Source organism: Malania oleifera, chromosome 3 (genome assembly GCF_029873635.1).
Source record: "Malania oleifera isolate guangnan ecotype guangnan chromosome 3, ASM2987363v1, whole genome shotgun sequence".
Classification (NCBI taxonomy): Eukaryota; Viridiplantae; Streptophyta; class Magnoliopsida; order Santalales; family Ximeniaceae; genus Malania; species Malania oleifera.
This window is the reverse complement of record NC_080419.1, coordinates 124,518,498-124,543,889: the sequence shown is the minus strand read 5'-3', so window position 1 is coordinate 124,543,889 and position 25,392 is coordinate 124,518,498. Positions and strand designations below refer to the sequence as shown.

The window sequence follows — 25,392 nt, the reverse complement described above, 5'->3', positions numbered from 1 at the left end:
AACATGCACAAACACAATTGGGAATAACCATATTAGATCTACAGTCTGATTTAATTAACTAATTCTTGAACGTGTGAAAATTACTGCAATTATTAGGTGTCTGGAAAACGGTAGCTCAAGGTCCTAGAAACTTGGCTCATTCTATCAATGAGATTATGCAATTTACCTAGTGCTTACAACTAAACATTTTGCGGATTTGTTAGGGAGGCAAATAGAGAGGACTTAAAACAGGGATTGAAAAGGTCGAATGATTTAGAGGGAATATTACATCTGCCTCAACTTTTTAATAGGATTCAGTGGCCTCATATTTCAGCCGGGCATTTCTTCATTTTTGTAGCTCATCACTCAGTATGAACTACATCTTTTCCTTGTATTTTCTTCTTCATATAATTAAATTTATATTCTGTAGACTAAGAACAACAAAAGCAGCAGCAGCCTACAATTTTTCACAACAAAAAAGCCTTTACCCAACTATTTGGACAGACTAAATGAATCCCCTTTTGCAACTTACCTTGACTTAAATTTATTTCCTCAAATTAGAATTTGCTGTACATTTTTGTTCACCAATCAGCTGGTGCCTCATTTTCTGCTCAAATTTATCGGCTTATCACACCTATTGTTTCAATCAAGTCACTGGCGAGACACAAATCTTCAATACTCATGGTATTCTCCCTCTCTTTTTTATTTTAAGAGAAGCATCAGACCAAGGTTAGAAGAGTACAAGGAAATCCCAAAATGAAACTAATAGTACAGGAAAGGAAATTATATTTTACTCACTTTTATTGATTACGCATTATTGAAATTTCAAGTTAATTTTCCTTACTCTCCTTTTTGAATAATTCCACCTAAAGCAAGCAATTATGATAATGATGGTTGGACAATGACTAATTCAGAAGGACCTGTTAAATTTATTTCAATTACACCAAGTGCAAGTTCATGCACAAGAAAATGACAGGTTCTCCTTCAGCCTACTAAGATGGTGCATGCAGTACCAACCATAGGAATGGAGATGAAGATGCATAGAGATGAGGAAGATGAGACTAACTAGCATTCATTCCTAGCCACAAAGCAAAACATGATTACATGTATTGTGCTGCTACAGTAATATTCAGAATTGAGTGAGCTCATTCTTTTCATGAGTCATTAAGAGATGGCTATCCTTAATGAACACCCTACACAAACATCTGTTATTAGTAAAAAGGGAGATTTCTTTTAGAGGCGCCAAGGAGGTGCAAAAGTATCATGCACATAACAGGCCTTAATCCAAGAAATACGATTGAACAGCCATCTATCCTCAAGCATGATGAGTGGCAGCCCTTCTTTCCTTTCTTTCCACAAGGTCCAAAAGTTGGTGAGGGGAATTGGGGATGTAACTGTTCTCCTCTCTTTGATCTCTTCCAAGCCCAAAGTTCCTTTTCCTCTATCTTGGACGTGGCCCACAGATGCCATGTAATAGCTAAGAGCAATATTCCAAAAGTTTCTTGTCCATAAAAAATAGAGGATATAATCAACGGATTCAGCATCATTCTCACACAAGTAGCACCTATTAACCAGAGTTTGGCCCCTCTTTAAGTTCATTGACAATAAGAACTTCCCCCAAACAGCTCTCCACACCAAAAAAAAAAAAAAACTTTGGTGTGAAATGGAGTCTTCTAAATGGCTACACATGGAAATGTGAGATCGATATCCGCTTTAGAATTTGATTTCTTATAATATGAACTCACAGGAAATATGCCATTTTGTTTAGGGTCCACCTAGGATCATTTGAATTACAGTTGGGAGGGGGCACTGCCATAAATTATGCCAAGAAAATCAGTGTAGTGGTCAAGTTTCCAGTCTTCAGAATTCACTAAAATTGTTATGTTCATAGAAACATAGGAAACAAACCAATCCGCGCATCTCTATCCCATGCCAAGCTGAAAGAGGTTAGGCAATTGGGTGCAACGATGAGATGTTCCACAATCCACACTAAATATCATGCCAGAAAACGATGTCGCCTTTTGTTACCCACAGTAAAACTGATTACAGAAAGAACTTATCCCAATCTGTCCTAATCCACTTCCAGAGGCTCATCAGTTTCTCTGGAGATCCTAGCAACAATGATTATTCCCTAGTAGAAATATTTCTCCTCCATGAATCTCCATAGCCATTTGCTAGTAAAGCTTTGCTGAACACACCAAGCAATTCCATACCTAACTCTCTGAATGAAAGGGTTGCTTGACAACCTTCCATTTGACAAAGTGGTATTAAAAAACATACTCCTCTTCTGCCCCAAAGGAATCTTTTTTGAGTATCTTCCAGTTTTTTAGCCAGCAAGCTAGGGATGGAGAAGAGGGACATGTGGCACACTGGGGGATTTGAGCTCTCATGATGAGGGTGAGTCTTCCACCTTTTGATAGGTAATTTCTCTTCCAAACTGCAAGTTTTTTCTCAAATTTATCAATGATAGGATCCCAAAAATTCTTTTCCTTTTGTACTTATTACTTAGCTCCCAATGGTAGCCCAAGATTAGGGAAGGCCTCATCTCACAGCCCCAATATTCCTGCAAGGGAAGAAACATCAGGAACATTTTCAATAGGGATAAGCTCGTTTTTACCTAGATTTATTTAAAATCCCAAATTTCCCTCAAAGCAAAAAAAGACACATCTTGAATTCATAATATGCTGCTGATCCGCCCCACAAAAAAATGGTGTCTTTTGCAAAGAGGACATGAAAAATTTCTGTCTCCAAGTTATTTCTACCAATTTGGAGTCCCCTGAAGATACCCACCTTGGAACTTTATTTAGAAACACAAAAAGGGCCTTGATAACTAGGATAAAGAGCAAAGATGAGACTAGATCCCATCATCTCAAATCACCAAAGGGTCAGAGGGCAACAGCCGATAAGAATGGAGAATGTTGGCATGGTGATGCATTGCTTGATCCACTTGCACCACAAGCCCCCGATACTCAATCTTTTAAGGATATAAAGAAGGAACTCCCAGTACCAGGTCACATGATAAAAAGCTATATCCATATGTAGTCCCCCTTTTCCATCTTAAATGTGAGTCCACTACTTCTGAGGTAATTAAGGATGCATTCATAAATTGTCTCCCTTCAACAAAAGCATGTTTATGCTTATCTATAACATATGGGACCGCTTTCTTGAGCCTCAAGGTGAGCACCTTAGAGATAAGTGTGTAAACACTTCCCACCAAGCTTATGGGCCAGAAGTCCTTGATGATGCCAGCCAGAACCTTCATCAGAATCAATGCAATAAAAGTTAAATTAGTGATCCAGGATTTTGCCAAAGGTGTGAAAGTCATCAAATGTCTTGATAATGTCAAATTTAAGGATATCTCAATTGTCTTAAAAGAAAGCCATAGTGGAACTACGAGGTGTGAAGGCTTCATCTCCACTGCATTCCTTAAGAGCAAGAATAATTCCCCACTTAATTAAAAGAAGTTTCCAGCCAAAAAGCAAGGGCTGCACTTATTTTATAAAATTGACTCCATCAGACTTTGGTCTCCAAGAGGCTAAGTTGGTGTATAGGTTCTTATAAAATTTACAAACGCACCTTTAATAACTTTTTCCTCTTTCAAGATCTCCACTTCAATTTCCACCTGATTTATAGAATTGAATCTTCTGTGAGAGGTTTCTGTTTGGTGGCAGAACAGTGTTTCAGTCCTTATCTTCAAGCCAGAGAGCTCTAGAATTTTGTCCCCCAGCAATTTCTTCCATTTTAAAAATACTAAATGAGAAAGAGAGAGGTTCTTTCTTAAAGAGATTTTTTCGTTTTATGTTCAAATGATAGACCTTTTGCAACCTATTTGTCATCAACCCCTTTATCGTCCATAAGGATGGCTTCTTTCTTCAAAAAAATGTCTCATAAGGTGTCCTTGTTTGAAAATTTCAGTTTTTTGTTGAACCCCTTCAGCTTGGAAGCAAGAAAGGATGAAACAAGCGTGGCCTTCAACTTGGTAGGTAGACCAGCATATCTTAGACTTCATTTTTTGAAACCATCATGCTTCAGCCACGTGTTTTTAAAGCCAAAAGGGGTTGGCCTCACCTAGTTTCCTAAGTGTCAACGATAGGAAAACGGACACAGGTAAATCTTACAAGAAGCTTCAGCAAGGCTTCTGCAATCCTTGAAAAAAGAGTTTCCCTACCATTGGACTAAGTAAACAAAACTCCAATTAGAGGGGGCTTAAGGAGGCCATTGAGGTCGATGAAAAAAATTCTTTCATTCTTGTATGTTCCATATATGGATAAAGTACCATACCGAAGTATCCTCATATAACCCAAGGAGTGTTCCATTTGGTTCTGACATCTACCGTGCACAAAAATAACCTTTACTAAGGACAGTGGAGCATATTTTCAACCTAGTGAACCTTGAAATCTACCACATATTCCCCAAAAGCAATGACATGCCGCCTGATATGAGCGATGGCAGGGCATTCAAAATTCAACTCTCTTTCCAAATGAAAATTTTGATTCATTTAGAAAATAGGGAAAGCGGGGAAATCCAAAAGAAAATTGAGAACCGTAAAGGTATGCAATAATCTTTTAAGAATAACATAGTGAAATTTTGGGAATAAATTTAGGTAAGAATTTGGGAAAGCAAAGACAAATAAGAATTTGAGAAAAGAAGTTAAAATACACTCTAGAATTACCCAAAAATGAGAATAAGTCAAATGATTTGTGAATTATTAAGTTGAACAGGTCACAACTAAAATCTAGTCACCATATTATATGTGACAAATGATTACAAGATTCACAAATACCTTTAGGTCTAACATGACTATAAAACTCTACATAAATTCAAGTAAACTAAAAAGCAAGAACCCAAGAAGCGGCGCACATTTTCGCAAAATGATTCTAAATTTCATAATGTGAATCAAGTCAAACCCACAGAAGGCATGAGAGCATCACACCTTACATCATCACCAGATCGCCTATTAGATAATTGATATTTCCATCTAAAGGTTTAAGGTCCTTGGACATCCACTTTTTGTGTCTTCAATATATTTTAGAAATTATTAATTTCAAGACTATCTTGGTGATGCAGAACAAGAAGCCAGACATGGATCCTCATTAGAGGCTGATTCAGGAGGATTCACTGGATCCTGAACCCAATAGATTTAGGCATAATTAATTAGGATGATGTTTATGTGAAGGTTTGCTTCTTCAATTTATTTATTATTTTAAAAATCTGGCTGGGCTTAGATGGGTCAAGCAAAGATTGATCAGGCCACGTTTGCTAGGAAAAAATGTGGATAGAAAACAATGGAGCAGAAACGTGAAAGAGAGGGAGCAAGGGAATCTGCTGCGACAGTGGCACATGAAGGTTGCCACATGCATGGGATACTTGTGGCATTTTCCCATGACTTTTAATGCTGATTTTTGGTGCTCTGGAAAATAAGGTGACAAACACAACAACCATGGTGGTGCACTTAGAAATTCACCAGGATTGGCAATCAAGAAAAGCCTCAGCAGGATAGGCAACAAGGAGATGCCGTGACAGGAGGAACTTTTTGCAGCAGATGAAAAAATTTGTAGTGTTTTCCAGCAATGGAACTTCAGAAAAGGGTTAGCAGTGGAAATTATGAGGGACAATAATTTTTTAATTTTTTTTAAAAAAATTTACTCTGAATGATAATGAGAGGATGTTTATTGATTAAGGCCAGAGATCTGGAATATAAACGAGTGATGGAAAAGGGCCTCAGATGGAGATTTTGTTATATTCCATAACGGGATTTTCCTATGTGAGAGCTTGTTAAGGGAGATTGCGGAAAGACTGGAAATTGAAGCAAATAATGAGGAAGGGAAAGAATGAGAGAAGGGACGATGGATGGTTGGGAAGCAGTATTAAATTTGGGCTCTGAAGCTGAATAATCGGCATCAAGAAGGGAGAGGAGGAGAATAAATAAAGGAGGAAGGGTGATACATAACTTTTCAATTTCAAATTCACCAATCTCTCTGCAACAATATAACCTGCCTGTTTATACAGAAAAACCATAAATAAATAAAATTTCAAATAAACCCCTTATTATCAATTTAAAAAAAAAAAACCCTAAGACACAAATTAAAAACAAGATGCCTAAAAAAATATATCCTAATTAATTATTTTCAATTGTATTGGGCTCAGGACCTATTATTCCTTAATCCAATTCTTTTTATGGTCTGAGACACAAATGTAGGAGTATATTTTCAGTTTGGTAGATCCATTCACACACAGCCTAGTTCCATGCCTAGACAAAAGGAGTTGAAATATCCAACACCGCACCAAAGGATAAATTTGCATCTATTTTCAGAGATAATAGATTTACATGATGGTTTCAAAATGTTCACGACATAGAAAACAATCTCAATATACTGTTTGAACCTTCAATTGCCCTATATAAAGCATGCAAAACATGATGCTCAAAACAAAGAAATCAACGGTGTAATACAAATTACTTAAACTACCATCAACAGAGACAACTTCATGCCCAATAAAATCATAAACCAACCAATCTCATGCACAGCATTGCACGAGGAAGAGAACATAAATTTTGACTAGAAGAACCTTAAGACCAAACAACCAAATAGATTTACCTAGACGTTCAATGGTTCTAGAGAAAGCACAATTTCATAAGAGCTCCCAAAAGAGATTCTACCAATCTCAAATCATCCTATGAACAACAAGCAGCCATAACTAGATTACAGGAAAATACTTTTAACTGACCATATTCTTCTAAACCCCAAAACAGGAACATAGATGATGCAGGTCCAAATGCTTCAATCTTCCTTAACAAAGAAACTCCCAAAACAGTTTTGAATATCATAAAATGACCATGTCCTTCCCCTCTCAGCATCCTGCAACAACTTAAACTCCTTGAGAAGAAGAGAAAATGCAATTCAATCCCTAACACATTTTTAGGTGGCTTTTCAAAGGGCAAAAATCCAAGTGCCCACTCTGCTTACTTATTCACACACAACCCTTCAGACTTCCTAAATATCAAGCAAATAAAAGCAATGAGATGCACATAAGAAAATAACAAGCTAACATGTTTCAACAAAGGCAAACAAACAAACCAAAAGCAATTCCCCTAAAATATGAAACATTTCAGCAGAAAACCATTTTCTAATAGGATTCAGCGATTCAGGAAATAATGGTATGAGTAAATACCTGGGCGAGAAAGGAGATCTCACTGCTGATTTCCAGATCCTTGCCCTGCCTGAGTACTTGTCTGTGACTGCTGCTGCTGCTGCTGCTGCTGTATCTGGAGGAGGAGGCTAGCTGCAAATTGTAGTGTTGATTGGTACCGCTGGTTCTTATCAGCTTCAACCTCAGTAGTGCCAGGACCAGCTCCATAAAGTGCAGACTGAGGCTGCGGAACTTGATTTGGAATCTCTGAATTCACCCTGTCAGGTGCCAAGGGCATGACAGTTTGCGCTTGAGAAGGATTATTGAGAACATGATTAGACATAGGAACAGGATTTTTAGGTTGCTGAAAGACAGGTGATCCATAAAATCCAGCTCCCTCAGATCCAAGTGGCATTCCATAGCCTGGCTGGTTGGCCGGCGGAAGAGCTGCAAACTGTCCATTTTGCGAAGAATTTGTCAAATTAGGTGAAGGCCTAGAAGTAAGCGCACCAGATGGAGGCAGGTTGAAACCAGAATCCTGCATTTGGGTGCTGCCAAGGACCACTTGAGCAGAGTGGCTAGATGTGTTGGAAACAGTTGGGTACGTCTGAAACTGGGGTGGAAAGTGTGACTGAGGATTAAACTGATTCCCCAGCTGTTGTGACGGATGAACTGTTTGCTCAGGGGCTTCACATTCTTGTTTCCACCCCTGTGGGAGACTTCCTTTATCTGGTGTAACAGAAGCCGCAAATGAAGGCCTTAAGGTAGAAGAGCCCAAAGGTGCATGCCCACTTTCAGAAGACTGTGCATTCGCAGGTAATAGAGAAGCTAGGGTTGCAATAAGTTCTGGTGTTAAAGCAACTCCACTTTGTGACACTGCTGCAGTATTAGTTGATGAGTATTCATGAGGAGCTGGCAGGACTGTAGAATTCTCACTAGCAGGTGGAAGATGGGGCTTTGGAGGAACCTTTGGTTCCACAGGCAGAACCCCATTATAGTCCAATCGCGGTGTTTGCTCGTGCTTTTGAGGAACTAGACTGTAATCAATTTGTGAAGGGGGAGCTTGCTGTCTGCCAACATACTGTGATGAAGGAATGGAATTGGGCATCTGTTGCTGTGTCGATGAACTACTAGGGGCTTCTTGTGGCATCTTAAGAACCACACCATAGAGACGTTCAGGACCAGATACATTTAAAACATTTGTTAGAAATTCTGATGGAGGCACCAAAAATAAGGTTGTCCCATCATCCAACTTGGCAACACCAGCCCGATTTTTTGAACCCAGATACTGAAGAAATTCTGTGTAAGAAGCAAAGTCCTCTTCACTGTCTGGCAAAAAGAAAACAATTTCAAATCCAATAGCCTCAGCATAGTGCTTTGTAAGCAGCTCCAATCCTGTTCTGGCTGAGCAATTAACAACTTCAGAACTGCAAAAAATCGAATCCTCGTAATAGGAGGAAAAAATTCATTAGGAAAGAATAATGTGCAAAGAGGATGAGAAATCCTCACAAATAAAAAAGAAAGGCAAAACAAAAACTAGTGATTACAGAAAAACAAAAACAAACAGATTAAGCTAGTACATCACCACTGTGTTTCTATTTCAGTCACTGTGTTCTTTAGGATGAAAAATATGCTAAATCTTGATCCATTGGAAATAGGAATAACATGTATTCAAAATTTCACACTTAAGAATTATTTATAAACTTCGTGACATGTCAGCATAAGTACATAAGTTACATGTCCACCCTATTTTCTTTCTCCTTTTGAGATCGGATGATGATTGGAAGTTATGGAAACTGCAACAACTTAAGGCAGGTTTGAAAAATTGGACTGCATAGGTGTTTGGAGATGTGATGACCAGGAAGCTACTATTTTAAGGGATTGAGAATATTGATCATCTGGAGAATTAGGATTGCTTAGGTTGGGGGCGAGGGAGAGTATCCCTCAAGGATGAATTGGAGGATTTTTTTGCCAAGGGAAGGTATTAAATGGAGGTCGAAGGTTAGGTTTCAATGAGCTAAGTAGGGGAATTGCTAATATAAATTCTTTTTCTCATAAGAGTGCTGATGGTAGGTGGAGGGAGAGAGTGATTAGTGTTGGAAGCTAGTGGAGGATCAGTTGTTTGTTGTTACAGATCAAGGTGTGATTGAAGAAGAGATCACAGTTTTTTTAGGAATCTTTATTTGGAGATGTTAGCTGTAGGCATATAATTGAGGGGTGAGTGGTGCCTTATTTCAGGGGACAAGGGAGCGTTGGTTGGAGAGGCCTTTTGAGGATGAGGATATTGGGAAGGGAGTTTTTGGAATGAAAGGAGAGAAGGCTCAGGGATGTGATGACTTTCATATGTAATTTTTTTCAGTAGTGTTGGAATGTGGTCAAATATGATTTTTTGAAAGTTTTTCATGAATTTTATGGCAATGGGATAATTCCTAGGAAGATAAACTCCACTTTCATCACTTTGATTCCCAAAAGAAACTTACCATTAAGTTCAATAATTTAAGACCAATGAGTTTGATTACAATCATTTAAAGGATTATATCTAAGGTTGTGGCTGATAGATTGAGTAGGCTTTAAGTGATACTATCTCTAGTTCCTAATCAGAGTTTGAAAGACAAGAGACCAATTCTTTGGATGCTACTAGGTTTGGCGGGAAACTAATTTTGGACGCTATTCTTGCAGCTAATGACATTGTAGAATATTTTAGGCAGAGAAAGAAGAAAGGTTTGTGTACAAGTTTAATTTTGAGAAGGCTTATGATAGGGTGAATTCACTGACTTAGCTTTTCCTGAAATAGTTTCAAATGAGGGCTTTGGATCGAGATAGAGAGGAGGATTCAGGACTGCCTTTCTTTTACTTTCTTTCGAGCAATTGTCAATGGAGCATGAAGGGCTAAGTTTTTGGCTTCTCAAGAGGTGAAACAAGGGGATCCATTGTCTCCTTTTCTCTCTATTCTTGTTGATGTTTTGTGTATGACGATTGATAGGGATATTGTAAAGGCCTATCAGAGGGGAATGGTGATGTGTTTATTTTGCATTTGCAGCTTGCTAAAGATAGCATCTTTTTGGAAACAGTTTTAAACAAAGGCTTTGGATCGAGATGGAGAGGAGGATTACGGACTGCCTTTCTTTACTTCCTTTCAAATAATTGTTAATGGGGCACACAGGACTAAGTTTTCAGTTTCTCAAGAGATGAAGCAAGGGGAACCATTGTTTCCTTTTCTCTTTATTCTTGTTGATGTTTTGAGTATGATGATTGATAGGGCTAAGTATAGGATGCAGTAAAGGCCTATCAGAGGGGAAAGGTGATGTGCTTGTTTTGCATCTGCAGCTTGCTAACGATAACATTTTTTTTAAAGCATCCAATAAGAGGTAATCTTTTTTGTAATATTCTCACGATCCATACAGGTTTTCGAGTTAGCATCAGGGTTAAAACCTGATTTCGTTAAGTGAGTTTTAGCAACTACTTAATTGTTTCCAGATTTGATTTCTAGTTACGCTACTCCTGTGGGTTGTGGTATTTTACAGTGGCCTGCAACTTGGGAGTTCTGGATGGGATCCTCACTCTACATGGTTTTTGGAACCAATTACAGCTAAGATGTCCAAGAATCTAAATGGTTGGAAAGCTGCCCCTTTTTCTTTGGGCAGGGGGACATGTTATTTTATCCACGCTTGTCTCCCCCTCTATTCCTCTTTTATTTTTTGTATGTGTTTATGTAATGGTCTTGGCCCAACTCAAGCTAGGTATCGTCTGCTGTGGCCCACTGGCCTCACGATTTTGTCCTACAAAAGGTGCCTCAGATAATTGTAACACAAACCACCTCGTACACACCTGAAGTGGAATCACGGCAAGCATAAAAAAGGTCATTGTAAGTGTGGAACCTTGTTCAGAAAGTATTATAGGAACTTCCTCTGGGTCAAGGTTGAGGGAGAGGCAGATCAGTTCTTCGCAGTCTATAGTTGTTTAGTCTCCCCCCCTCCCCCTCTATTTTTTGTGTGTGTGTTTTGGGGGAGGGGGGGGGGGATCTAGGGAATTTGGCATCTTAAAACATTGCCCTTGTGGATAAGTAGTTATGGCATTTTTCTTTAGAAACTAATTCTGTATGCATGTGAACAGATGGGATGCTAAAATAGAGTTTTAACACGAAACTCCATGGGAATTTTTCTCAGAGCTTTCGCTTTCTCTTTTCCTTGTCTTAATTAAGCAGGAGATGGTACCCTGACCCGTTTCAAGGATGATCTTTAGTTAAGATAGCACTGCTTTTGTGATGCCTTCCTTTCCTCTTTTTCACATTACTTTGTCAACATGCTCCAATTTTCTGGTTATTTGCGCTTTCCGGGATTTTCACTTTCGTAAAACCATAATGACAAGGAGGTTAAGGAACTATATGTGCTTCTTTTCTAGCCAGATTCTCGGATGGTAGAACTTGAAAATGTTTCTTGTGTATTTTCTTGTAAATCTATTTACTCTTGTTTGATTTGCTTCTCAAATACCTTTTATCTTGCTATTTTTTGTGGAAAGCTAAGGTCCCCTTTAAGGCTAAGGCTTGTGTGTGGATGATCATGCTTAATAGAGTTAACATCAACAATTTGTTGCAGATTCTAAGGCCTCACGGGTTTCCTGCTATTTGTGCAATGTGCTATGCTAGTGGTGAGACTCATCTTTGTATTCTGCACTGTGCTGGTGCTTAGAGTCTATGGAACGAACTTTTTTTGGTTCATTTGGGGAGTTTTGTGTACGTCCCAACCCTTTGGATGCTTTTCTGCTAACTGCTTTAAGGGGTTTTGAGAGGGAAAAAAGGAAATGAGGAAATTATAGCAGTGTGCAGTTCTCAATATATTTCCCTTAAGCTGAAAGAAAAGATAGGCAACCTGTTTTCTCAGAGCCATCACGCCATGAAAAAAAAAATATTCTTGTGATAGGTGGCTTTAGAGAAACCATTATATATCAACAGATTTGATGCGGCACAGGTTTGGCACTGTTAGTGGTCTTCTCTTACAGATATTTTTGCTGTTTTAATTTCTCAGATCTTCAGCAGGATTGGATGACAGTGGTAGCATGATCCCTTCTATTTGTTTTAATTTCTGTTGCAATTCAGAATAATAACTTTCAAAAAATTCAGATGAAATTTTATAATAGAACCCCTATTACATTATTAACAAAAGCCACAGCTTAGTAAGTAATAATAATAATAAAATACTTGACAGTGTGCATCTGCCATTAAATATATCTAAAAAGATAACTTAGGTTAAATCAATAGATAATAATAGAAAAGGAGCAGATCAATTATGCACAAGTAAGACTAGTTAATACTGGTAAAGTTATACTTACAGCTCAGATTCTAACCCCTTCCCTAAAGGAACACAACGAGCATTACAAACAGGCGTCCCACCCTTAGCAATTATCCCACGCCATATATAATCATTATCAGGACGCCCCCTCCCAAGTCCTCCAGCTATGACTCTTGCATCTGCTGGACTAAAGTTATTCTTCCCTTGCACATTTGCAGGTGGTCCCAACACACCAGTCTCAAGTTGTGTACCAAGCCCATATGATTGGTCCAAACCAAAACCCTGATTCTCCACCTTTCTTGGAGGATAAGAAGCGTCATCAATTAACAAAGGACCATCTATCCTCGAACGTTTAGATTCTCTTTGAAATTGGTTTGCATCAAGTACATCCCAAGGACCAGGCAGCTTAGGCCTAACTATTGGCCTAATGCCTGATGCAGGAGGAGGGAGAATCCCTGGAGCAGGAGGAGATGGCCTCCTCCAATTTGGACCCATCAGACTGCTGTGGTTAGCCAAATCATTGAATTCTGGTCCTGGAAGTAAAGGGTCAAAACCACCTTGAGGACCAAAAGGTCTCGTCAGCATATTTGCCCCGGGCATCCCACTGGGTGGCAGTGGCCCAGGAAAACTGTTTGGCACGACTGGACGATTGTTACCAAAGATATCCATCTGTGTAGGCCGAAATGGAAGTTCATTGACGAACATGTCTGGCCTAGGCCCTTTGATTCCAGGATAAAAACCATAGTCTTTGCCGGGTGCAAAATCACTACTTGAAAACATAATTGAAATTCGAGGATCATTGAACAGGCGCCCCTGCAAGCCTTCTTTGGCACGCCTCGCTTCATCAACACTTCTAAATTCAACAAACGAATAATGCCTAGATGGAAAACTTTTAATTCTCTCAATCTCACCAAACAAAATCATTGCATTATGCAGCATCTGCTCATCAATCTGCAGAGAGGGAGGATAACCTATCCACAATACATTACTTGGTTGCCCTTCTAATTTTCGCACCCCTGAAGACTGAGAAGGCTGTGACAAATAACAAAAATATGTTCAGAATATCATCAAACCTAATCCAGAAAGACAATAACCTACTGCCTCAAATTAAGCCCTCTGACCATGAGAAAATCATATAGTACACCATATATTTCAAATTTTCAATATAACATTTGACTAGGCCCGTCTACATGACCCAAATCCGTAGAGTTTGCAAGATGCACAGCACGTGCAGCATCTAAATTATAGCTCTCGCAAATGCATGGTTGAACTGACAAAAGGATGAATAGGGAAGTTTAAACTTTCTACCTGTGGTCTTTTCGATCCAGAATGGGTGGGCTCTGAGTAATTCCTGCTAAAATCTTGACTCACCCAAGGCGAGCCAGGAGGCCCCATGTTCCTATTGAACAACTGGCCATCCCTGGTATCATGGAAGCCGGACCACTGCTCCTGCTTGTTTAAGAAAAGAAAATATAACCTCAGTACAAAATAAAGCAAAAAAAAAAATGATATGGATGATATTCAAAACACATGCTAGTTAGACAAATAGACAATAATGCTGCAATCCATAGATGATCATTTTTCGGAACATTAAGAAAATGATGGGAACTGTGAATTTGGAAAAGACAAAAAATTCACTCTCATCATATTCAGCCCATCCCAATTCATAACTAGCTAAGTAGCTCCAGCCCATTTCATCGAAATACAACAACAAACAACAACTAACCAAGCCTTAAGTCCCCTATTTTCCAACTCACCGATATATAGAGGTAAAATAGAAAACATCCCAATGCCTAAACCATGTGATCAACAGTATCTCAAGTTCCCACAAGGAAACGTGGAAGGTTAAAAAGCAAAAAAGGCCAACAAAAGGTGGTGGACAATCAAACACATTTATGCTCCGATTACCGACTTTCCCTGACTTTACGTGATAGCAAAACTATAACAAACTGTCATTTTTTAAAAACCATATGATTCATCAACTTTAATTTTCCTAACACCCTTCAAAAATTTGAAATTATTAACTTACTCTTCTTGAAGGTTGTGATCTGAGGAAATCCACACGTATCTGGTCACTGCCTATATGCTTCATATTCATGTTTTTCATTGCTTGAGAAGCATCTTCCACTCTAAAATAATCAACATATGCAGTATTGCGGTCCCTAAAGAACTTGAAGTCTTCAATTTTACCAAATTTTAGGAATTCTCCTTCTAATTGTTCTTTTGATACAGATTGGCTAATTCCACCCACCCACAAAATCTTACTCGGTTTAGCCTGCAAACAAGTATCGTGTAACATCCCAAGATTGCATGTTTTTGTAGCCAAATCTCAAAACAGGGCATGATAAATAACCATATTTTTTAAAAAGAACAGACTAAGTGGTAACAGGTTATCCAACAAATAGCTAGTACCAAAAATAATAATAATAATAAAGGAAGAACATCAGTACAGTTCTATGAGAAATTAAAAAGGGTATCACAAGATCAAATTAAATGCATGTAGATAGACCAAAAATTGCACGGACAAGAAAATAACAACATAATATACCAATATGCCTTTTTGTTATCAGATAAGCGCATGTTTAGGAAACCACGGGCACACAATCGCACACATAAAAGCGCATCAGCAATTGCAAGCCATTATATTTTAAGGAAGCACACGACTACACAAGATGAATAATAATAATAATAATAATAATAACAACAACAACAATCATAGATTTTTTATCAATGCCACTAATGAGTCTAAATGATATTAGACATAAATTTTTAACAGCTTGTTTGGTTCGGCAGAATAGTTATTCCTTGGAATAAGATGGAATATAATTTAAATTTTGGGAATCAAGAGAATAGTTATTCCATGCATATTCCTAATTATTTCATTCAACATGTAATAAGAAAGGAATAGACATCTCCATGATGAAATTTGGGAATAGTTATTTCTTGTCTATTCCTTGTTTTACATTGTTATTTGCTTCATAGTAATAACATAATTTCTTGTATAACTAATTGTAACTAGTCTACCAAAACTAATCTATTCCTAGGAATAGGCATTCTGCAAACCAAACATAACATAAGTACTTGAGCTCAAGCAGTTGTTTGCATATACATTGTAAGTTCATGAACCCTAACCAAAAAAGTAAACTCCTAATTATCAATGCAAAATGCCAAATGAATATCCACATCATTTTGTAGAAACAAATTGCAAAAATATACGGAAACCTCCAATGTAAGGATATCTTGAATGCCCCAATTAAACAAACTCACAGACGATTTCAAGAAAACGAATCCTCGCTCTAATAGTTTAATAAGCATATCCTAAGTTCCCAAAATATTTTCATTTGAAATTAATCTTCAACCCACAAACCGATGATTATTTTTTAAAAACTCGAGAGAAAATACATTTTGTTTATATTTTAATAAATGCATAATCAATTATAATATATTAAATGAATAATAATAAAATAGATTAGGTCAACACCAATAATTAGTCTAAATGATATGTTAGACAAATTTTTAAATACTCGAGCTCAATGCAGTAACAAGTGAAATTGCAGCAATTAGTCTAGTGTTTCACATATACGATGTAAATTCATGAACCCCAACCAAGAAAGTAAATTCATGATTATCAATGCAAAATACCCAATAATTATTTGCAATATTTTTGTAAAAAAAAAAATGCAATAATTTGAATGCTCAAATTAAGCAAACTCACAGATGACTTTAGAAAAACAGAATACTCACTCTAATAGTACTAATAGCAATATCCTAAGTTCCATATGTATTTTTATTTGGACTACATCTTCAACCCACAATAGATAATTATTTTTTAAAAACCAGAGAGAAAATACATTTTGTTAACATTTTAATAACTAGATCATTAATGATTTTGAATAGATAATTTAAAATTAATTATTTTGGATGATAATTTGCTTGCTCATGGTTAGAAATTATTAACTTCCTTACAAAATATTCAACTTGAGTTTTTTTTTTTTTTTTAACTGTTCTCATGATCAACTCATGTCAATGAGGAATACAAAACCTTATTTAAATTTATTAACCATTCTCTACAGTTCTTATGACCATTCCCCTGCCAATATGAGTACTACAAACCTAATTTACATTTATTAATTTTACTGAATGTAATTTTGATCATACAAGGTTTCTCGCTTACATTTTTTTAAAATTATGTGGCATTCCTCCAACAATATTTATCTCACTAAGTATTACACTTAATCTATTTTTTGTAACAATCTACCAGTAAAATTCTATCACACATCTCCCATTTGAATTTTGCTAATAATTACTTATGTGCAACACAAAAAACAGCTATAAGGCATTTTTTCAAATTTTATAACTGAAATTGTTCAATGCATGAAAAACCCAATCTATGTGAAATTAACACTCTCAATTCCAACAAGGCAATAACATTCACCTTGAACACTGTTTCAAATAATGTTCACAACTTCAAAACTTTTTCCAGTTCCACAACTAAATGGTCCCGAGAGCTTCCTAATCAGATGAGTGGTTTTAAAATAATGATCTACTAATTTTTAAAATTTCTAGACACATCTAAATATTAGTTATTATTTTTATTCTATAATTTTTTTTACCATAAATTTTTAGTTATAAAAGGGTAAATTTTAGGATATGCTGCAAGTTGAATGGAAAAATTAGTTACCATTCGAATTTTAAAATTTCTTTCAAGCTTGGCAATGATTTATTATTTTCAATTTTTTTTTTTTTTTGAAAAAGCTAACTATATTTGAGTCTTTGCCGAGCTTTGACATCCACTATCCTAGTCATATTTATGTAGAAATTTTTTAAAACATTTTTCATTTTTCTACTCTTGAAACGAAATTTATTTATTCAATAAAAGGATTGGATTTGAGTCATTTGACTAATAACAAACAGGTTCGCTCCATTTTTTAGGGAATTTTGAACTGACAATGAGCCTGCACAATTTTTAACCCAAAATCAAGTATATCCTCGAAAAAAGAAGGTTAAGACTTCTGATCTCTTTGATAAAACTAAATTTTCAGCTTCAAAAACTTCTGACGTTACTGGGTGGAGAATATATTCAAGCCATCCAACAAAACTTTCAACCTCTAGCCTAGTTATTAAAATCCAGTACGATGCCTTCAATGGTTCCACATGTTATAAATGCCTTAAAAGGAGAAACTACTAAATTTGTTCAATCTTCAGCATTCAATATTGACACCAACCAACTCTTTTGCCAGATGCACTAGTTCTAGTTTTCACGATCATCATATTCAATGTTAAAATGGAAAGAACATTAATGAAACTTAAGTTGCCAAACACTCGGTGTTAAAACTTCAATCTGTATTGTTCCATGAATGCATTTGGGATTTTAAAGTGGACAACCTAATGTACAAGAAGAAACCCACTCCACATTAAAATGGGATCATCCTTTGAACCTTGTAGCCAAATAAATTAAGCTAGCATCCCAATGACAACCTTTCCCCCAACAGAAAAACAAAACACAACGAAAAACAGGTTACAGCTTACCCATAATCCTTATTTTTCTCCAGTAAATGAAAAAAGTTAAATTTTCATAAATATTAGGCTAAAATAAAGCCACTGTTTTCAACTAGTTGGTTCAAATGAAGAATTTAATAAAATTATGTTCTGTATCGTTCCAAATGTATATAATTATCATTTTAGATAAGTATATCAAATATTCTTCAGATAGAAGAAAAAATGTTATCTTTAAAAAAAAAAAAAATGAGCAATTACAAGGAGAAGAGAACAAGATGACATTCTAAAAAAAATAATAATATCCCCAAAAAAAAATTCTTATTATAACATCTAATATGAGTCGCCCACCCACCACCATAATAACCCTAATATCCACTCGACAATAAATTTGACAATTTCAATAAAAGAATAATTATTCAACATATTAAAAGAACAATTATTAAAATATGCAGCTCCTTCACCTTCCTTTCCAAGTAAAATATTTTCTTGTAAAAATATATCACAATTTTGTTTTACAAAGTGGTCCTAATGTCATCAAACTTTATCTAATCCAATCCAACACCTGAGAGATAAAAGTAATTTAACCCTAAAAAAACCTTAATTATCTTATCCTTAATATTTCATTAATCTAAGTTCTAGAGCTTAAAAAAAATTGCCAGGCCACAAATTCTCACACATTAATGCCCACACTAGCACTTCAAAGAAATCATAACTCCATAGAGAAGGCTTAAGTTTCATGTTATTAATAATTGAACATTGTCCGGTCAACGTCCAATCCATGAGATAATGAAAGAACTTCCAAATAAAATATAAAAAAAACCTCTTAATATCCTTTACTTAGTCTTTTGCTTATTTAACTATTTACACCAAAATGAATTTATCTATGTTTTCCTCTTTTATTTTTTGGTGTTGGCGTCTGCCTGTATTGGACATGCATCTTAATTTTCTAATGCATAAAAATTTTACACACGAGATGCATGTTCATCTTCGAAGGTTAAAAAGTTCCAAGAGAGCATAGAATATTCCATAATGCACGGGAACAAAATGTGATGTCTCTCACTTCTCCCCAAACTATTTTATACAAAAAAGGTACCACCATAAGAGCAGTACCATAACCATTTCTATAATGTTCAAAATAACCTAAACACTGAAACAAGCTATCCCTCCCATTCTGTATCCTTCAACTGATGGACGAATGAAATCTCAGACTAGCCCTTGCTCCAACAAAATGGCAACACAAGACCATAGGGGCTCCACTACCACAGTTCAACTACTTACCTTTGCATTAAAGGAAAAGGTTCTTTAAATTTATGCGAATTTAAGGACATTCATTAAGCGCTCATTGTGTCCAAACACAACATTCAATAAGTTAAAACACAACCATCCCTCATTATGTTTGGATATAATTTTTTTTTTAGATGCCGGCAAGCACATGTCCACATGAAGCACAAATAAATAAGACAATGAACACACATCCAGCCGTTTGCTGAACGCCTGAACCTCAAGGAGATTTCTAAAACGTCACTCTTGTTGACATGCTCTCTGCTTGTCACTACACCTTTCCCTGATGCATGAGACATTTATTTCTAGGAAATAAGTTCATAACTAAATTCTAAAGAGATTAAACAAAAATCTAACGCCACCTGCATTTAGGATTTTCTTTGTAAATACTAGAGTTGATTGCTTGTAATATTGGAATACCCAAATCATTATCTATAGAGAGTCATAAAGTTAAATTTTGCAAATAAAGACAAAACAAATTACCGGCGCAAAGTGGGTTAGAATCAAAACGTGCATTCTCATTTTATTTTCATTTAAAAAAAAACACAGCATTACCGCTTCATTCAAAATTGTGCAGACGTCACACAAAAAGATTATAATATACAGAAAGCAAAATCCATCAAATAACAACAAAACAAACAGCAACCAGCAGAACCTAATGAGACACAAAGAGCAGAACAAACCGGTCTCGCAAACTCAATCTTAATCGGGATCCCCCGCACAACAGTACCCTGAAGGGCATCCTTAGCCACCTTAGCGCCCTCCACATGCTTGAAGTACACAAATGCGTAGCTTCGTGCCGAGTACGATATAATGCTGTCAAGCGCACCATACTTCGCAAACAAACCCATTAGATCCAACTCCGTAACCTCGATCGACAAGTTACCAACCCACAGACTGCTCGAAATCATCTCGGAACTCTCCGCATCCTTGCCGCTGAGGCTCGGTCTGCTCGGTTTGTGCAACAGAGGCATGGTCGCTAACAACAAGAACCTAGAAAATTAGGGCACGCGAGGATATCGCAAATCTAAGAGCAAAATGGGGGGAGGGGGGGAAGAACACCAGATAGAAGCGACACAGAACAAAAATGGCGATTCAGAGGTGGATACTCAGAGCAACAAAGATAAGTACAAAATCAAAAACCAAAACAAATGAGATTATGAGAAAAAAGAGAGAGAACTCAGCACAGATATACGCAGGAGAATAACCGAAACCCTATCTGATTAGAATGAAATGGCAAAAAACTAATCCAAACCCCTGCATAATTGAAATTCCGAGGATACCAAACCCTCGAACACTGAAATTTTCGAGAGAGAGAGAAAGAGAAAACCCTAGACGATGAACGGAGAAGGAGAGAAGATGAGCGCAGAAGAGAAGCCAGCAATGCATTTCGGAGACGGCATATTCATTTATTTATTTATTTATTTATGGTATAATTTAATTTATGAGAGACAAAGAGGCTTTTGAATTTATAAACCAAATATAAGATCCGACAAGCCATTCCACGCGGACCAATGGCAGAGCGCCATTTCATCGTGCCATTTTCACAATTTCGCGAAGTTTTGGGGTGAAATTGAAAAATTATACAAAGTCGTTCACGTGACACGGTGCAGCGCTTCAATTTGGTAGCTTTCTGAAGGGCAAAATGGGCATTGGAAGAGACGCTTCTGCAACAGAAATTGTCAGCGAGCTGAGGGCGTTTATAAAATATCATGCTGGGGAACTAAACTTCTATGCAACCCGTGATGTGAGTTCTCCCTTGAATTGATTTTCATGGTATAATATATTTAATAATTTCTTCATGATTTAGATATTAATTTTTAATGGAGGTAAAAATATTTTTAAGAAACTATTTCTTACAACTTATATTTATATTTTAATTTATTTATGGTGAAAAAAATGATTATAAAAACTTGTTAGACTTATGTTAATACTTTTCTACATTCGTTGTACTAATTAATAGTTACCAAAAAAATTTTACCATTAAATACCATATTTTATTAATTTAAATTAGTTTGATAATTTGAGCCTAAAATATTTTAACTTCCATGGCTTTATAAATTAATTTATTCATTTAAATATAATTTTAAACTAAATTTCTAATTTAAAAATATTCACAAAATTTCTAATTTTTTATAAAAATAGAATGTTTTTGTTCTTTATCTTATTGTTATTGTAAATTTATTTTTGATATGTGATAATTAGTTAAAATAGTTATAATAAATGTTTTTTTGGTATAATATTTATTAATTGAGTAAAATCTTAAATTAATACTTGTAGTATTGAGTGAGAACTTTAATTAGTACAATTAAGGACTTATATATATTGATTGGATACAATTTTTTTCCATCCTAATTAAACCTAAAGGTTGTTTGGTATCGTTGTATTTTCTATTTTCTGTTTTTGTTTTTACACAGTGAATAAACAGATTATAAAATACGTTTACTTATGTTGTTGGTTTTTTGTTTCTATTTCCGATTTTCATTCATTTGTCAAATAAAAAAACTGAAAATCAGATTTTATGATTTTCAGGAAGTTGCCAAAAATTTTAAATTCTAAAAATAATTTTTTTGAATTAAATTATTTATTTTATACACTTTTAAATTAAAATAAAATTAAATGCTCATATAAATTTAAATATAATTGACAGAAAAAAAAACATAAATTTTTAAAAATAATAATAAAGTCAGTTACAAAATACTTTGACTATTTTTCAATTGTCATGTCTAATTAAATTTTTATTTTAAAGTAAAATTTGAAAGTAAAACAATTAAGTAAAAAATAGTTCTAATAAATTTTATTTTTATTATAGTAATTTTTTAAATGTGTATTATTTTTAATTTTATTATTTTGATCATATTTCTATAATATTATTTGATTTAAAAATGAAAATGAATATTTTTTAATTAAGTTTTTAATTCGTATTAGTTTTATAAATGTTAATAGGTTGTTGGTTCTGGTTTTTAGTTTTTGTTTCTAATTTTTTTTATTTGGATTTCTAATTTTTGTTTCTCTAATTTTCAATAATGATACCAAACGGTCCCTAAAAATATTTCTGAATATTTTCTATCACTGCGCTTAGCCACAAATTTCAAGTATTAGGTTTGTGTTTGTGCTTGATAAAATTCAATATAATTTTATATTACATCTTTTCGAAATTCATACAAATTCGAATCTAAAGTCTCTCCCAAATACAAGGTATGTGTATTCAGGTCTTAGGTCTAGGTTTTAGTAAATTTGAATAAAATTTAATATAAGTTTATATTATATTTTGTCTAAATTCATTCAAATCTAAATCCAAAACCTTTTCCAAACAACTTATAATGCTGAATTGACATCACACATTGTGTCACTATTATTTCTTGTGAGCGTAGCGCTTAAATGTTTTATTCATGAGTGATTATGATTTCAAGTACATAATCACTATAGAAATAATTTTGAAATAAACATATACTTGTAACAAATGATAAAGAGGCCTTCCCTTAATCTCTATCCTCTAATTCAACCATTAACTTGGTTTTGATAACAAATTTAATTAAAAATATTAATAAGTACAAGTTTGTAACTGTATAAATTAAAGTACATGGATTAATATAGATTTAATTTAATAGCAAGGGACTAATTGGTTATTTCACTCTTTTAAATTTGTATTCTTTTGTAATTTTGTTAGTGTAATAATACGTTTAAGTTTTTTGTTTGATTCAATGAAAAAATGAGAATTTTTTCAACTGAGTTTTAAATTTGTATTAATTTTAAAAATATTTATAAGCATATGGCTAGCTTTTGGTTTTTAGTTTTTTTTTTTTTTTGCATTATTTTTTATAAATTTACCAAATGACCCCTAAATTATTGATATTTTAACACATTAGTTGATTTTTTAAAGAGATATCAATTAATAGAAGGGTATAATTGTTCCTATTTAAAATTTTAAGAGATATTAATGTTAGTTTACAAATATAAGATTATGTTCGGTTCATAAAACATGTATCCATAAGAATAGATTGATAATATTACAAGGATTTGGTAGTCTATCAAATAAAATGTTTGTTATCATATAGCAATCGACGATACGAAAGTTTTCTTTTAACACGCAATATAAATGAATGGTTATTTATTAATTTTATCATAAAAAACATACACACATACAAATATATATATATTTGTATTATATTTTATAGTTGATGGTTTTGCGTAAGTTGATTTTTTAATAAATTATTACCCTAATACATTTTTTATCACATTCTTGCCTTATTTTATTAGATTATTAGGAATAGACAATTCATGAGTCAAGTGTTAAAAAATAGAATAATTTGAAAAAATAAATAAAATTATATTAGAATAATAAATTTAATGTAGGACAGATCATTTATTTCTCACCTTATTCTACTGTATTCTCGAAAATATAGGCATTCAATGATATGAAATATATTGATGTGGAATAAGGTGAGAAATAAATAGTCAAATGCATTTTGTCTTCATTTTTTTTTTAATATGTGGAAAAGCTATAATTTTATTAGAAATAAATGGTAAGTGATTAAATTACTTTCCCAAAAAGGTCATTTTTCAAAAGTCCAATGATTCAAATAAACATGTTGCAATAATATTTTTCATTATAGAAACTTCACAAACGGAATGCACATTTTTGTCGGTGATGTCACTCCCATTTCCATTATGCCCATCCTTGCCGTCTTTTCTCTCTCCGCATCTCACTTGTAATAATTTTAGTGACAAAAACATCATGATGAAGTATGAACAACACGATTATAAATGTTGTGAAAGTTACAAAATGATTCTATAAAAGACTAAAGGGTGTGTTTAGTCTTCGTGTGAATGCAAGCAAATTGCTTTTGTGTGACGTCAACAAAACAATAATGAAATGTTTTTCCCCTATTTTAGGAAAATAATTTTGAATAGGAAAGTAAATAAGCCAAGTCTTTCATATTAAGCTTGTCGACTTGGTTTAGTAAAGTTTCCCCTACAACTGTTTACATAAAACAACAAATATCATATTTAATTTTGAAGTTACTTCAATGAGTTAAACTTGAATAATGAATAACTCATTTGATTACTCATGCATAAATTGTTTTGCAATTTTGGTTATACTTCAATACATGGCATCTAATCTTTTATCATTTCACTTTTTCTTTTTCCTAGTTCTTCTCTTTCAAGTTATTTGTTAAAGGGTGCAAATGCAAAGTTCAACTAACTAGGAGTGTAACGCCCCAACTTGGGTCTATCAGCGAGCACTGCGTCTCTTCTCCTTTACCTGGCCTAAAACAATAAGGGGCAGATCTTATCGGACTAATGACTGGCCTCATAGACCAATACGTGTCATTTTCAATGTGTTTTGTCCTCACTCACACACTTCTTAAGAAAACTTCCCAGAAAGTCACTCATTCAAAAATTACTCAAAGCCAAACACGCTTAACCAAGGAGTTCTTATGGAAAGGCTTTCGAAAAGAAATATATACCTTATTGATATAGGTAGTAACATCAAATCCTTTTTAAGTTTTTCTTCCACGAGGTATCACATTCTCCCCCACTTACAGAATGCAACATCCTCGTTGCGAACCTTCATTTTCAAACTCAGGTGATGTGAATCTCATCACACTTTTGGTTAGATAATTGCTCTTATACCATTTTGTAACGCTCCAACCTGGGTCTACCAGGGAGCACTGCATCTCTCCTCCTTCACCTGGACCAGACTATAGGGGGGCGGGCCTTATCGAACTAATGACTTGCCCCACAAACCAATGCGTGCCATTTTCAGTGTGTTTTGTCATCATTCACATACTTCTTAAGAAAATTTCTTAGAAGATCATCTATCATAAGATTACTCCAAGTCAAGCATGCTTAACCGTTGAGTCCTTATGGGAAGGCTCCCGAAAAGAAATGTGCACCTTGTGGATATGAGTAATAACATCTAATTCTTTTAAACCTTTCTTCCACGGGATATCAAAAGGAGCCCTTTGAGACTGTATATTACATTAACAAGTGATTTTTTTGTTAGAATAAGCTTATAATAAATAGAGCAAAAGACAATGACCTAACATATGCTTGAATAAGGCTACAATCAACAAGTTAAAACTCCTTAAATTAGTTTTTTTTTTTTTTTTTAAGAAATTCTATTGCTTGACTTGTTTGATTTGGACATAAATGACTCATTGAACTTATTTGATAAATGAACTAAACTTGAAGTCAACTATATATGAGTTAA

At 34.8% G+C, this 25,392-nt stretch overlaps 1 protein-coding gene across 11 annotated transcripts in view; it reads right to left on the bottom strand.

Moving 5' to 3' along the window:
• The window catches only part of LOC131150962 (flowering time control protein FPA), a 36,847-nt gene extending 16,228 nt beyond the window's left edge, over window positions 1-20,619 (bottom strand). For 2 of the 11 annotated variants that reach the window (XM_058102081.1, XM_058102080.1), the window contains exons 1-5: window positions 19,859-20,619; window positions 14,425-14,670; window positions 13,704-13,844; window positions 12,436-13,427; window positions 7,150-8,534 (exon numbers count right to left, since the gene is read on the bottom strand). In XM_058102081.1, the coding sequence (XP_057958064.1) occupies window positions 7,169-8,534; window positions 12,436-13,427; window positions 13,704-13,844; window positions 14,425-14,670; window positions 19,859-20,149 (3,036 nt within the window). In that variant the 5' untranslated portion in view covers window positions 20,150-20,619 and the 3' untranslated portion in view covers window positions 7,150-7,168. Of the gene's footprint in view, window positions 1-373; window positions 6,837-7,149; window positions 8,535-12,435; window positions 13,428-13,703; window positions 13,848-14,424; window positions 14,671-19,858 lie in introns of those variants that run through there. The other 9 variants (XM_058102088.1, XM_058102085.1, XM_058102082.1 and 6 more) reach the window with 8 other exon arrangements.
• Between the last annotated feature and the right edge of the window lie 4,773 nt (window positions 20,620-25,392).